The sequence below is a fragment of the Phyllobates terribilis genome, unplaced genomic scaffold (genome assembly GCF_046119375.1).
Source record: "Phyllobates terribilis strain yellow unplaced genomic scaffold, ASM4611937v1 Scaffold_2__4_contigs__length_985480577, whole genome shotgun sequence".
NCBI lineage: Eukaryota > Metazoa > Chordata > Amphibia > Anura > Dendrobatidae > Phyllobates > Phyllobates terribilis.
The window spans coordinates 540912120-540927947 of record NW_027362762.1 but is presented as its reverse complement, the minus strand read 5'-3'; the positions used below and the strand labels follow the sequence as shown (position 1 = coordinate 540927947).

Sequence of the window (15828 nt, the reverse complement as noted above, 5' to 3'; positions counted from 1 at the left end):
CCGCTGTGGCTGTTACTGAAATGCCGAGCATGCCGAAACTACTCGTCGAGTACCCGAGCGTTCTCCTTTAAAGGGTTTAAGCGAGCACGCCTGCTCATCACTAGACCCTAGCCTTTAAGGTGGTCAAACACCTCAGTCTTTGAGCCAACAGCCCTATTGTATTCTCAATAAGAAATAGCTGAAATACTTCCTAACATTGATGAAAACGGCACAATAAACTAGTTTTATTATTATTATTATTATGTAGACATATTCAGTAACACACATTAGGTTATATTAACTTTGAGAACAGAAGAGATTTCTTCTATGTTGATCGCTCTGCAAATCTTCCTTTCAGGTAATTATGATTTTCGAAAAAACTGTGAACAATGCATTCTTAATCCAGGAGTATACAAGCTCTTCTCTGATAACATCTGCCTGTTATCTACTACATATAAGCATTGCTTTCCAACATTGTTGATTTGTTGAATTTATTAATTTATTACATAGATGAACAAGCTTAATTCTTTACTTTTTGTTAGAACATTCCACTTTTGATAAACTGATCACTGCATGTCCTAGTGTTGGGACCCCCAAGAGATGGGCTGCAGGGGCTTCAACAACTGTGCAATTTTCCTGCTGCTCTTGCACAGAAGAAATGAAGTGTACCAAGTACTCCAGAGTGAGAGATGTCTTTTGCAATGATTCTCTGCCATAGCTGAGAGATGTAAACAATTTATTTGAGCCCTTTTTTACACAATTCTTATTATTCTCTGTCCATACTAGTTATGGTTGACATTTTAAAACTACAAGTGGGGTACTTGTCAAGCTGGCAGACATAAAATGTCAAAATCGCAAACCTTACCATCAGTCTTTAGAGCAGATGCTATCATCTCTACACACTTGTCTCTCACAGAATCACCTGTCACATAACTTGTTGACAGAAGAGCAGATGAAGGAGGACTACTACAAGTTGGAGAACATGCCAATGGAGCACTGGGTCTAGAAAAATAGCAAAGTTTTACTGCAAGCGGAATACAAAGATTAATGAATATTTTGTTTCTTTTAAGTTCTTATCACCTTTCTTCCTTAGTGTTTGTAGAAGGTTTTTTTGATTCAATGCGACTTGATGAAGTTGGTGAAGACATGGAGAATCTTCTGCAAAGAGGAGAATGTAAGATCTGGCTAGATTAGTAATGAGGCTGAAGGAAGGTAATCCTTAAACATTTAAACAAGACCTGTCACCAGGTCAAAAGTGGCCAGTTTTTGCTAGTTTTATTCCCTCTGATCCCTTAGGTATGCTGTTTTGAAAAATCCACAATACAGTTCCAGAGACAAAGGTCTTTTTATTCGGAATTTGAACTTTTATGGTCTTTACTTTCAGATTTTTTGTAATTCGCTTTTGCACTGATTTAGCACAATGGTGATTGTCTGCCACCATTTTACTGAACTTTAAGGGACCATCAAAAAGTTAAAAATAAGGAAAATACTTATACTCACCTTACCACTCACCTGTCTGACCCTTCTGTTCTTCACGGTCTCCTGTCCGGTCTGCAGCACTTCTTATTACTGCTGCTGAGAGCTGTATTCCTGGGCTTCTATTTTATAAATCACTACGTTGATTATGTTCTGGGGTCTAGCGAGACCCCAGAGTATAATAAGGGACATTCAATTAGTGGAGAATATTTTAGCTGCAAATTGAAATTTCCAGGAAATTCCGCACAATTTGGCGAATTCAAATTTTGTCAGATCCGCTCATCTCTAGTCTTTACTAAGGGGATGTGGTTCACAGGATTCTCTGGGAGCGTGATTTTAGGCTGTATCTTTAGATTGGTAAAATTAGCACCAAATTACAAGGTCCAAATATTTGGAACCGTACATATAGTTAATTTAAAAAAAACAAAAACGTAATATTCAGGGGAGCAACAGAAGTAAAATTAGAGCAGAAACTGCCCACTTTTGACCAGGTGACAGGTCCTCTTTAACACACTCATTAGTTAACATAATAGCTTTACCTTTCTTCTTTACTGTTACTGGAATTTTTAGAACCAGGTGATGATGGCAGTGAAGTGTTTAAAGAGAGTCGCCTAATGGAGACAGAAATTAGTAGCAAGAATCGATCACTGTAAATGGTATTGGTTCTTCTGTACACCTTGGCTCTGCTATATGTAGTCACACTGTGCAACTGTATACAGAGTTTTAATGACCTAGTGCTATCAGAGGGCGAATATATCATTGGTGCAACCCCTCCAGCCTCACAGGGGCCCAAGAGGTAAATGGACCCTCTTCCACCTCCAAAGCAGGTGGAGTTATGCAGCATGATGAGCTATTGGACTGCAAAAGGCCCATTTATTGTTCAGAGGCCTCTTCTGTCTGTGTACGCTAGTGTGCCATCATATGATGCCTCCATATGGCACTATGTTATTCTCATCCATACGCAATGTTTGAGATGAATATCTACAGAACATGGCATCCAATGTAGCATGTGTTTGTATGAAATTATGACATATGTTAGTAAAGCATGAACTGATAGAGCTCTGTAAGTCTGAGGTTGTACAGAACCATATTATGCCCATGTACATGAGGCCTTACACAAGAGTCTCACCTTTCTAGCTTCTTAGAGATATGGGATGAAGACTGAACATCAGATGAATGGCTTCTACAAAGATAATATCAATATACCAATCAGATTAGGTAGCAGTCCGAATTCAAATAATGAAATACTGCATATCTGCATTACAATTAATTTCTAATTTGAAATAATTTCTTACTAATGAATGCATAATTGAAATAAACCACCTCTCTATGCATTGTGGTAAATTACGTGATACAGATCATAGATTAACTTCTAGATTGGGAGTTATAGATCTAACTCCCAACTCTATGTGATAAAATATAAACACTACAAATTTAGCAATTTTTCAGGTGAAATTATATATATATATGGATACACCTAAATAAAATGGGAATGGTTAGTGATATCAACTTCCTGTTTGTGGCACATTAGTATATGGGAGGGGGAAAACTTTTCCAGATGGGTGGTGACCATGGGGGCCATTTTGAAGTTGGCCATTTTGGATCCCACTTTATTTTTTTCAATGGGAAGAGGGTCATGTGACACATCAAACTTATTGAGAAGTTCATAAGGAAAACAATGGTGTGCTTGGTTTTAATATAATTTTATTCTTTCATGAGTTATTTACAAGTTTATGACCACTTATAAAATGTGTTCAAAGTGCTGCCCATTGTGTTGGATTGTCAATGCAACCCTCTTCTCCCACTCTTGACACACCGATAGCAAAACCCCAGAAGAAATGCTAGCACAGGCTTCCAGTATCCGTTGTTTCAGATGCTGCACATCTCGTATCTTCACAGCATAGACAATTGCCTTCAGATGACCCCAAAGATAAAAGTCTAAGGGGGTCAGATTGGGAGACCTTGGTGGCCATTCAACTGGCCCACGACGACCAATCCACTTTCCAGGAAATTGTTCATGTAGGAATGCTCGGACCTGACACCAATAATGTGGTGGTGCACCATCTTGTTGGAAAACTCAGGGAACATGCCATCTTCAGTGCATAATGAGGGCAACACATCATCATGTAGCAATTTCAGATATCCAGTGGCATTGAGGTTTCCATTGATGAAGAATGGCCCCACTATCTTTGTATCCCATATACCACACCATATCATCAATTTTTGTGTTGCAACAGTCCTGGAGGGATCTATCCACTATGGGTTAGTGTCAGACCAATAGCGGTGGTTTTGTTTGTTAACCTCAGTCACCATTCACAAAAAAGTTTGCTTCATCACTGAACATAATGTTCTGTGTAAACTGAGGGTCCTGTTTCAATTTTTGTTTTGCCCATTCTGCAAATTCAGTGCGCCAATCTGGGTCATCCTCATTGAGATGCTACAGCAGCTGGATTTTGCAAGGGTGCCATTTGTGAGTAGCTAATATCCGCCGAAGGGATGTTCGACTGATGCCACTCTCCAGTGACATGCAGCGAATGCTACGCTGTGGGCTCTTGCTGAATGAAGCTAGGACAGTCACTGATGTTTCTTCATTAGTGCCATTTTTCTTGCGTCCACATTTTGGCCAATCCAACACTGAACCTGTTTCACACAATTTGGCAAGCAGTTTGCTAACTGTAGCATGGGAGATGGGTGGTCTCGTAGGGTGTCTTGCATTGAAATCTGCTGCAATGACCAGGGTACTGCGTTCACCAAACATCAACACAATTTCTATCCGCTCCTCACGTGTTAACCTCTGCGACATGTCAATGGATGAAAACAAAGAGAAACTTGTAAATAACTCATGAAAGAACAAAGTTACGTTAAAACCAAGTACACCATGGTTTTTCTTATGAAATTCTCAAAAAGTTTGATGTGTCACATGACCCTCTTCCCATTGAAAAAAATAAAGTTGGATCCAAAATGGCCAACTTCAAAATGGTCGCCATGGTCACCACCCATCTGGAAAAGTTTTCTCCCTCCCATATACTAATGTGCCACAAACAGGAAGTTGATATCACCAACCATTCCCATTTTATTTAGGTGTATCCATATAAATGTCCCACCCTGTATATGTATGTATATATATATATATATATATATATATATATATATATATATATATATATTTTATATATATATATATATATATATATATATATAGTGGGTACGGAAAGTATTCGGACCCCTTTAAATTTTTCACTCTTTGTTTCAGTGCAGCCATGTGGTAAATTCTAAATTCACGTGGACGGAGATAAGAGCGAGGAAGACGTTCCTATCAGGTTCCAATGAGTCGTGCACTCAGTCCACCGGTAGAGCGAGGACCGGAGTGTTGAACCTGTGGCGGTAGAGGTCATATCTCCAGAGACTGTCCGAATAAAGAAAAGAGGAGACGAGGGCAGCCGTTAAACTACGACGCCCCACGGTCGTGGAGCATACCGTGGGGTTTCAAACTTCAAGGCGTGAAAGGAGAACGTCTGAAAACATTGTCTCTGAGAGGCCTATTATTTGGGCTGAATTCAATGGACAGCGGATTCGTTGTTTAATGGACACTGGGTCTCAGGAGACCACTATGCCTGAAGCATATTTTCAAAGTCATTTTCCAGAGGTTGCTCATTCCTGGAAGGAACCTACCGTCAAATTGGTAACGCCTAACCAATTACCTATCCCGGTAGCAGGGGTAGTATGGATGTTGGTCCGGGCATGTGGAAAGAACCTCAGCCGAAAGGGGATAATACTGACCACAGGATCTGGAGGTGATGGGCCCATTGTAACCCTGGGCATGAATGTCCAGGAGGTCGGACAGTTCTTGGCTGAGGTTTCTGACAGAAATAACTGGACCCACACCACTCGTGACCCAGCCAGCAAGAGGGTCTTTCAACACCTCGTACGAGTCAGTCAAATTCAAAAATTGCCTGTTGCTTCTCAGTATCTTGGTAGAGTGTCTATGGCGTCTGAAGCTACAGTGACATGCTGGCACATGTACGAGGGACAGTCAATAAGTAATGCCTCCTATTTTTTTTCTCCTTTTAATTGGCAAGAAATTCGAATGCAATTACATAGGTTGAATACCACAACATTAACGATTAATTTGTCACTTTCCAATATAATCTCCATCCATTTCCACAGTCTTGGTCCACCGTTTAACAAGGGCATGTATTCCAGCATGGTAAAAAGCATTCTTGGAACCCACCGTGCACAAACTTTTCTGTATCCCAGTTGTCCAATAATTTTCATCACACAGCCTTTACTGAGGCAGATAATGCCACACAATTCATCTGCAGTCAACCGGCGGTCACCATGAATGATGTCATCGACTCGCTGAATGTTGCTTGGAGTCACTGCGGTTACTGGCCTGCCACTGCGCATTTTGTCTGCCAACGGTGATGGCCCTTCAGCTGTGTTAAAGCAACGAACCCATCGTCTAACAGTACTGACATTCACTGTTGCATCACCGTACACATTTTTCAGTCTCTCATGAATTCGAATGGGCGTTTCACCTTCTGCATGCAAGAATTCAATCACAGAACGTTGTCTAATACGAACATCGATGTCAGCCATTTTGCAAACGGATACAGTCCTGCCACCTGTTGGTGCAGGAAGTTGCAATTGGAGAAGAAGGTTAGAGGAATTGTGCCAAATTCGAATATTTAATATAACTACCTTATTTAAGAAGAAAAAAAATAGGAGGCATTACTTATTGACTGACCCTCGTATCATTAGAGGGTGTGGACATTCAGATAGAACCAATAGAAGGGGAAGAAGCACCTGCTGGACTTCTGGTTGCTCGCACACTGGCTACCATGCGTCAGGGTCGAGTACCCGTACGCTGTAATAACCTAAGTGGCACAAGCCTACAGTTGTTGCCCTGCCAAGACATAGCGTGGGTTTGCATAATGCCAGAGGACCTAACCAGAGTGAATGCTATAGAGTTGGAGCCCATGGACGGAGAACCATGGACCCTAGAGGTCTCCCTTCACAGACAAGAAGTCAAAAGGGAACATTTGCCTGGGCGCCGCCTATTAGAGCAAATGGAGGCTAATCTCACTGAGTTCTCAGCTGGACAAGTTAAGCAGATCGAGCAACTTTTACAGCGTTACCAGGGGGTGTTTGCACAACAGGAAGATGATTTTGGGTGCACTCGAGATATTCAACACAAAATACCCACAGGAAATATGGCTCCCATTCAGGAAAAGTATCAGCAGATCCCACCTCAAATGTACCAGGAGGTGAAAGAACTTTTAGCCCATATGCTGCGGAATGGTGTAATTCGCGAAAGTCAGAGTCCTTGGGTAGCTCCTATTGTGCTAGTTCGAAAAAAAGATGGTACTCTGAGATTTTGCGTAGATTATCGGAAATTGAATGCATGTACTGTGCGAGACTCTTACCCATTACCCCAAATAGAAGAATCTCTATCCGCATTAGGAAGTGCTAAATTCTTCTCTTCTCTTCACCTGGCCAGTGGCTATTGGCAGGTCCCAGTAGCTGAGAAAGATCGTTCGAAAACTGCCTTTGTTCTTCCTATGGGTTTGTTTGAGTTTGGGCTGACAAATGCACCAGGAACATTCCAAAGATTGATGGAGAGATGCTTTCGGGGACCTCAACTTCGAAGCTACTTTAATTTATCTGGATTATATAATTATTTATTCAGTCACGTTTGAAGATCATCTCCGCTGACTGGAACAAGTTCTAGAACCACTTCAGAGGCATGGATTGAAAATCAAGCCTCGTAAGTGTCATCTCTTCAAACGAGAAATTGAATATTTGGGGCACACTGTGTTCAGTGCGGGAGTGTATCCCACTGCTGAGAAAGTAGCCGCAGTGCAGAAGTGGCCCACACCAGTCAACTCGCTGGATATTACTGTAGATTCATAAAAGACTTCGCTAAGATTGGGGTCCCGCTCAATGAATTACTGAGGGGAATGGCTGGAGGAGCAAAGCGGCAACCTATTGAGTGGGGACCACAACAAGAAGACGCATTTCGAGCATTGAAAATGGCATTAACAAACGCCCCAATACTGGCCCATGCTAATTTCTCACAGCTTTTTGTATTGTACACTGATGGAAGTCTACATGGACTGGGAGCAGTGTTCGCTCAAGTGCAAGAAGGAAAAGAGCGATTGATCGCGTATGCCAGTCGGTCACTTCATGACACTGAGAAGAATCCAGATAACTACAGTTCATTCAAACTGGAGCTAATGGCACTGGTATGGGCCATGACTGAGAAATTTGCGAAGTACTTGTCAGGTTCAGAAGTACAAGTGCGGATGGACAATAATCCTTTAGCTCATTTGGAAAATGCAAAGCTGGGTGCATTGGAACAACGGTGGGTTGCAAGGATGTCTAAATATCAGTACAAAATCGCTTATCGGTCTAAGGCCCTGAACACCCATGCAGTTGCTCTGTCCCAGGTCACTCAGATGGGGCCAAAGATATAGATGAAGAGCTGGAAGGCGAAGAGACTCTAGATTTTCGTCAATTCGCTGCAGCTGTAATCGATATTCAGAACTCCAAAGAAAAGGCAAGGCCCACTCAAATCCTGGGTCGCTCAAGAGATGAGTGGATACAGTTGCAACGGTTCGACCCAGAGTTGGCAAAGCTTAGGGAATGGGTCGCTCTAGGTCAGAGACTCGACCAGAAGGCTAGAGCTGCTTCACTCCCAACTACCCTACAAATCTTAGGTCAGTGGGAAAGACTCTTCTTGAAGGATGGCTTGCTATGCCATAAAATCCAGCTACCTCGAGAGTTTGACGTGACCTGGCAGGTATTAGTCCCAGGAACACTAGTAACACAATTAGCCCAGGAGTAGTGTTGAGCCACCCCCGTAGTGTTCGAGTTCGGTTCGGTTCGTCGAACACCCGTGTGTTCGCCGAACTGTTCGTCGAACTGTTCGTCGAACACCTTCGAACACCGTTAAAACCAATGGCAGGCAAACAAAAACACATAGAAACACATAGAAAACACCTTCAAAGGTGTCCAAAAGCTGACAAACTGCTCAGAAGACATAACTAACACATGGAAAAGTGACAAGTACATATAGTCATGCGAAAATAAAAGAGGTGGAGGAGTAAAAGGAGGGGGAGACACAGATATAGGCATGTCATGCCCTTCTAAAATCCAAAAAGTGAGAAGCCGACACGGCCAGTCCGCTCCTGCCCGTGCCACCTCCGTGTCGCCGGGTTTGTGCCAGAGCCGCGGTGAACCCTGACGGCCAGCCCCCCTCTCCCAATACTGGTGCCTGTCCGCTGGTGGGTCGAGCGAGCCCCCCTGTGGTGGAGGCAGCTCTAAGCTTTTTAATTTAAATTGTCTCTCTAATTTGAATGAATACACTTTAAATCCATTTACAAGGATCTATTGGAGGGCAAGTCTCATGCCAGCAGCCGCGGTAATTCCAGCTCCAGTAGCGTCCACTAAAGCTGCTGCAGTTAAAAAGCTTTTATAAGGATCGAGCTCGGCTGTCCACCGCAAGGCATCCTACTGCCAGTCCCAGCCCCTATGCCTTGGGGTGCCTCCTGATGCTCTTCACTAAGTATCCCATGGACCCGAAGCATTTCCTTTGAAAAAATTAAGTGTCTAAACTACAGGTGGTGCAGCTTGCTTAACAGCCGGGATAATCCGCTCACTAGCAGACACTGCTACTAGGCACAAAGTATTTCCTGGGCTAGATGCAGTTAAAAATTTGTAATTAGATACTCTCGTTGGATGCTGAGAAAGCATTCCATAGAGTCTCCTGGCACGCCATATATGATTCTCTTAAAAAGCTTGGGGTAGGGGTCTAGGGGACCCTTTTATAGCCAAAATCACGGCCCTGTATCGCAATACGTCACCTAGGCTGAAGATAAATGGAACTGTAGCACCCTGAGGGCTCGGTTGCTACAGACGTATTGCACCTCACCCAGAGGTGTGATATCTCACTCTCAGGTAAGGATGGAGTGTGGATCAGGACCCGACACCTGCATGCATTACACCACATTGCCGTGGGGCAGGGCGACCAATATGCCCCTGAGATGGGCACGACAGTCCCTGTCCCTGGCTGGAGTGGGGGGAGGGAACACTGAGGAAGGGGAACCCTGTAGTGCAGGAGCAGGGAGGAAGCAGTTCCTGGGTGCATTGAGAAGGGAGTATAAAAGGTGGGCACCATCTTAGTTCAGTGCAGAGAAGTCTGAGCAGAAGTGGCAGGGAGCAGGGGCTCTGCATGAGCTCTGCTCCGGAGGCGGGCCTAGTAACAGAGGCCCAGGCCTGGAAGAGGGAGAAGGAAGGAAGAGGAGCGGAGAAGGCTCCAGGAATGAGGAATGAAGGGATCCCAGGGGTGCGGACGGGCGAGTCGCCACCGCACGCCCGAATCCACCTGCGTGGAGGGGTCAGGCCAAAGGGGGAGACCGGTCCCCGAACTAGTGGAGGCAGGAAACGACCCTCAGCTAGAAACCGGAGGCTCTGACATTTTATGTGGTGCAGCCCCTCGCTACACCCGCTAGGAAGGCACCACATAGGGTCAGGGAAACTGGCGCCAAGTTTACCAAGAGGAGGCCCAAGGCAGCCGGACAGAAGTGTTGGTAAGAAAGGCCAGACAAAGGACACACAAAGGGGGTCCTGTGAAGTGCTCCAAAGTTATCTGGGAGTTGTCTGAGCCCCTCACCTGGTGAGCACAGTACGACGTGGGCAGCCGTTACCTGCAGACGTGGTCTGGATAATAAGAACTGTGAGTAAAGGCCCTGAACTGCATCACTGACTCCGTGTCGTTACTGCTGCTGCCCTGCACCATCACCCCCATCCTCCGCATACACTGCCCTGAGGCTATACTCCTCCCGTGGGGAGTTATGCTACGCTCTGCTGCACCCACAACACCAGCCTCAGTGGTCTGCCCTGTAGCGGCGGTTCACTCTGACCGCAATCCACGGGTGGCGTAGTCGGACATTTAAACATGAAAACCACATAAATAGTTCCGCCACTGGTTTGACCGCCCTGAGCCACGGAACTGGGTCGCCGCCACGAAGACTACAACCACCAGCATCCACCAAAAAGGGTCCGGCTCCGGGTGTCCCAAGGCCCAGGGGGTGCGTCAGAACATTTTCATCACCTTTCACAATCACCAATGGGACAAGGCAGTGATGTCCTCTGTCCCCTCTCTTATACATCCTAGTGACGGAGCACCTGCTCTCATCAATTCGCCATAACCCCAATATTAGGTGGATTGAGGTGGGAGGCACCGAGTACAAGTGCTCTCTATTTGCTGATGATGTCCTAGTATATATCACTCAATCACATATATCCATCCATGCTGTTATGGCTGAAATAGATCACTTTGTTACATGGTAAAATTTTAAAATCAATGCAGCGAAGTCTGAGGCCCTCGATGTCTCCCTCCCCAAATCCATATAGGATTCCATCCAGTCCAACTTTCCCTTTGCCTGGCCCTCACAGGGTATCAAATACTTAGGAATTCCTATTCATAGAGACCTCTCCCATCTATGTTATCTTAATTTTGGGCCCTTTATTGAACAACTCCATACAGACCACGGTTGGCAAGTTAGAACTGTAAGATTCACTACGTGAACCACTGGTGTTTTGTGGAAAAGCACATGTACACTGCGTTCCAAATTATTATACAAAAAGTGTTTAGGAGTGATAAGGGAAGAATTTGTTTGTTTGTCAGTTAAACTCATTGATGGTGATGTGTGTCAGGGCTCTTTATATCACTGTAAGCAATTGCAGACACCTGTGCTAATTAGTTTGGCAGGTGTGTCCAATGAAAGGCAAGACTATTTAAGAAGGCTCTCTCACATTATTAAGCAGCCTACATTTTCTGCCAAAATGGGAAAGAAAAAGGATGTGTCGGCTGCTGAGAAGCAACAAATTGTGGAGTGTTTAGGTCAAGGCATGACTACAATCAACATTGTGCGATGATCAGGATGAAGTGTCTTGGCAATCAAGAAGTATGTAGCTGATTCACAGTACACACGTGTGCGTGCTGATAAGGGCAAATTGAGGACTCTTTCCTACAGGCAATTACGTCAGGTTGAAAGAGCAGCGGCAAAAAAGCCTTGTCATAGCAGCAGACAAGTTTTTGAAGCTGCTTGTGCCTCCAACGTCCCCCGAACAACAAGATGCAGGGTCCTTCAGAGGTTTGCAGCTGTGCATGCGCCATCCTGTCGACCTCCTCTATCCACTTCAGACAAGCAGAAACGGCTCCAGTGGGCCAAACATTACATGAAGACTGATTTCAAAACTGTTTTGTTCACGGATGAGTGCCGTGCAGCGCTCGATGGTCCAGATGGATGGAGTGGAGGATGGCTGGTTGATGGACACCCCACGCAAACACGGCTACAGCGCCAACAAGGAGGAGGTGGAGTAATGTTTTGGGCTGGAATCATGGGGAGAGAGATTGTCGGCCCCTTTAGGATCCCTGAAGGCGCTAAAGATGAACTCCATAATGTATGTGGATTTTCTCAAACAGCACTTCCTGCCATGGTTCAAGAAGAAGAACCGTGTATTTCACAGCAAGATCATTTTTCTGCATGATAATGCACCATCTCATGCTGCACATAAAACATCTGCATCTCTGGCTGATATGGGCATAAAAGGGGACAAACTTATGGTGTGACCCCCATGCTCCCCTGACCTCTACCCCATTCAGAACCTTTGGAGCATCATTAAAAGGAGTGTCTATGATGGCGGGAGGCAGTTCACATCTAAGCAACAGCTCTGGGAGGGTATTCTGTCCTCATGCAAAACAATTGAAGCAGAAACCATCCAAAACCTGACAAATTCAATGGACGAGAGAGTTCAGAAGCTCCTTTCGAACAAGGGGTCCTATGTGAAAATGTAACATCACCTAGAATAAAGTTTTGAGTTGAAAACTGTTTGATTTCAGTTTCTAACAACCTGCTAATGCTTATAATTTCAAAAATGACCATTTTTTTGGTCTTTATTAAAATGAAAAGGTTGATCGAAAAGTTTGGGGGATCTAAGAGTGTGGCAACCCAGTAGTCATGATTACTTCGAATTCTGACAATATGAGGGTCATGCTGCAGGTAGTGCAGCAAGAAGGCACTTATGTGCCTTGCGCATCTCGGAGCCCCAAAATTATTTTCCGGGCTAGATGCAGCTAAAAATTATTTTTAATTTTAAATCTGGTGAAGCTTTAGTATAGATGGCCTAATAGGATCAGTGCTGCACACTGCTACAAAGCCCAAATTATTTTCCAGTCAAGATACAGATAAACATGATTAGTAATTTGAAAGCTTAAAACGGTTGGTAGGGTGATTTTAACCAATCATCAAGCTTTTACTCTCCCCAGGATGACACAGGGGTAGAAAAGTCGTTTCGGATCCATGATTTGTTCATCTTTATGAACGTGAGTCTGTCTACATTATCAGTGGAGAGCCGCGTGCGCTTATCTGTCAGCACACCACCAGCAGCGCTGAACACACGTTCAGACAGAACGCTGGCTGCGGGGCATGACAAGATCTCCAAGGCGTAAGTGGCTAGCTCCGGCCATTTATCCAGATTGGAAGCCCAAAAAGAGTAAGGGTCCAGTGACACAGTCGTGGCTTCAATGTTTACTTGGAGATACTCCTGTACCATCGTCTCTAGGCGTTGACTATGTGTCAGACTTCTTGTCTCCTGTGGCCTTGCAAAGGAAGGGCTAAAAAAGTGGTGAAATGATTCCGCAAAATTGATGTTACCAGCAGATACTGTGGTTCTGTTACGGTTTGAGTGCTGAACACTTGACGGTCCCACGGTTGGCAAGTTGGAACTGTGAGATTCACTACGTGCACCACTGGTATTTTGTGGAAAAGCACATGTAAGATTCTGCAACAGTCTCTGCTGATACTCCTGCATGCGTGCATCCCTTTCTATGGCAGGAATAATTTCTGCAAATTTACTTTTGTACTGGGGATCTAACAGTGTGGCAACCCAGTAGTCAGGATTATTTCTAATTCTCACAATTCGAGGGTCATGTTGCAGGTAGTGCAGCAAGAAGGCACTCATGTGTGTTGCGCATCCAGGGGCACCAAGTCCCTGTTGTGTTGGTGGCGAGGTAACAATCATGCTTCCTTCCTCTGTCCTCTCCCCCCAACCTCGCACAACAGAAATGTGATCAAGGTCTCCCTCATCTGATGAGTCTTCCATCAGTTCGTCCTCCACTTCTTCCTGGGCTCCTGCACCTTCCTCACTAGTTTGGCTGCTACCATGCGCCCTGGTAAAACCATCTCCCCCACCCTCACATGCCTGCCGCCTTGGTGCTGCCGACCGTCTGGACCTTGCAGATGTTAGCCCTTCCGCATACAACTCCTCCTCCTCTACTTCCTTCACCTCCTCTTGTGCCACCACCTGACTCCGAATTCTGTTTAACATGTGCTCCAGCATGTAAATCACCGGAATAGTCATGCTGATAATGGCATCGTCAGCACTAAACATCTTCGTCGCCATTTCAAAACTGTGCAGAAGGGTGCATAGGTCCCTGATCTGAGACCACTCCTCCAGCGTGATTTGCCCCACCTCTGAATCTCGTTGGCCCAGGCTATACGTCAGAACGTATTGCACCAGGGCTTGTCGGTGCTGCCACAGTCGCTGCAACATGTGCAGAGTTGAATTCCACCGGGTAGGCACATCGCATTTTAGCCGGTGAAGTGGCAGGCCCAACGACTTCTGTAGAGATGTAAGTCGCTGAGCTGCGGGATGCGAACGGCGGAAGTGAGCACACAGCGACCGTGCCCTCTGCAGAAGGCCATCTAGTCTGGGATAGTGGGCTAAAAATTGCTGGACAACCAGGTTCAACACGTGAGCCATACAAGGCACGTGTGTGACATTGCCCCGGCGAAGGGCCGCACCCAGGTTTGCAGCATTGTCGCACACGGCCTTCCCTGGTTTCAGGTCCAGTGGAGACAACCATTCATGAAATTGGTTCTCCAGAGCTGACCACAACTCCTCAGCTGTGTGACTCACATTTCCCAGACATTTCAATGTAAAAACCGCCTGATGACGTTGAGCCCTACTGCCAGCATAGTAAGGAGGTGTGCAGGATCCCTTCTGCGCAGTTAGAAAGCTTGTGGCATGACCAGACAGGGTTTGGGTGCAGGTGGAAGACCGAGAGGAGGTTGAGGAGGCAGAAGCAGTGGAGGAACTTTGACATAAAGAGGATTGACGCACAACTCGTGGGGACGGCAAGACTTGGACAGCAGCCCCTTGTCCTGCTGTCACCATAGTTACCCAGTGCCCAGTCAGCGACATGTAACGCCCCTGTCCATGCCTACTCGTCCAAGTGTCTGTGGTGAAATGCACCCTGTCACACACAGAGTTTCTCAAAGAAGCGGTGATGTTGTGTGCGACATGCTGGTGGAGCGCAGGCACACCTTTCTTTGAGAAGTAGTGCCGACTGGGCATCTGGTACTGGGGCACTGCGACGGACATAAGGTCTCGAAAATCCTCTGTGTCCACCAGGCGGAAAGGCAGCATTTCTGTAGCCAAGAGCTTGCAGATGGTGAAATTCAACCTCTTAGCTTTCTCATGGCTAGGAGGAAATGGTCTTTTACTTGTCCACATCTGAGGGACCGAGGGCTGGCTATTGTGCTTAGACGGGGTTGATAAGGGTGTCCCCGGCAAACTGCCGGTCTGTGAGGAAGATGCAGGCGGACATGTTAGGTTGCCTTGATCCAAAGGTGGTGCTATCGATGTCGGACAGCGCTCAACACCAGCTGGTGTTACCACCTCCAAAGAAAATGATGACCTGCCAATCACGCTGGCTGTTGCGGGTAAAGAGGTGGCAGGTCTGCGCCCCAAAACAGGTGTGACTGCTGTCCCCCCAGTCACAGAGGATGAAGAGGCCGCGGATGCACAAGATATGGCAGACGGTGATTGGCCCGGCCGGCTAGGCCGCATTGTAGCACACTGAGCTTCCCACTGCAACTTATGCTTCATGTCCATGTGCCGGTTCATGCATGAAGTACTCAAACTATGTATTTTTTGGCCTCTACTTAGCTTTTGCTGACAAATGTTACAGATAACACGAGTTGGGTCATCTTTATCGATCTGAAAAAATGCCCAGGCTATGCAAGGCTTAGCACCCATGCGACCTGAAGAGCCACCACGACTTGTGGTGAGAGGCAGAGTTGTGTTTGAGGATGCAGTTGTTGACGTGCTTCCAGTACTACGTCTCTGTCCAGGAAGGCGCAACCTGACCTCGTCGTCACTAGCATCTTCCTCCACCTCCTCTGCTGACCTCATCTCTTGGCTGACTGTGGGTTGACAGTAAGTGGGATCTCCGACCTCATCATCATCACCCTGTGCGTTATCACACCCGTCGTCCTCAGAGCCAACCTGTTCCTGCCCTGA

General features: G+C 45.8%; 1 protein-coding gene across 7 annotated transcripts in view; it reads right to left on the bottom strand.

The window, feature by feature from the left end:
• Nucleotides 1-15828, bottom strand: part of LOC141220357 (transcription elongation factor A protein 3-like) — a 166680-nt gene that overhangs the window by 70749 nt on the left and 80103 nt on the right. For all 7 annotated transcript variants that reach the window (XM_073666285.1, XM_073666299.1, XM_073666307.1 and 4 more), the window contains 4 exons: nt 2585-2638; nt 1995-2066; nt 1060-1137; nt 845-981 (listed from right to left, as the gene is read on the bottom strand). In XM_073666285.1, coding sequence (XP_073522386.1) covers nt 845-981; nt 1060-1137; nt 1995-2066; nt 2585-2638 — 341 coding nt within the window. The remainder of the gene's footprint in view (nt 1-844; nt 982-1059; nt 1138-1994; nt 2067-2584; nt 2639-15828) is intronic.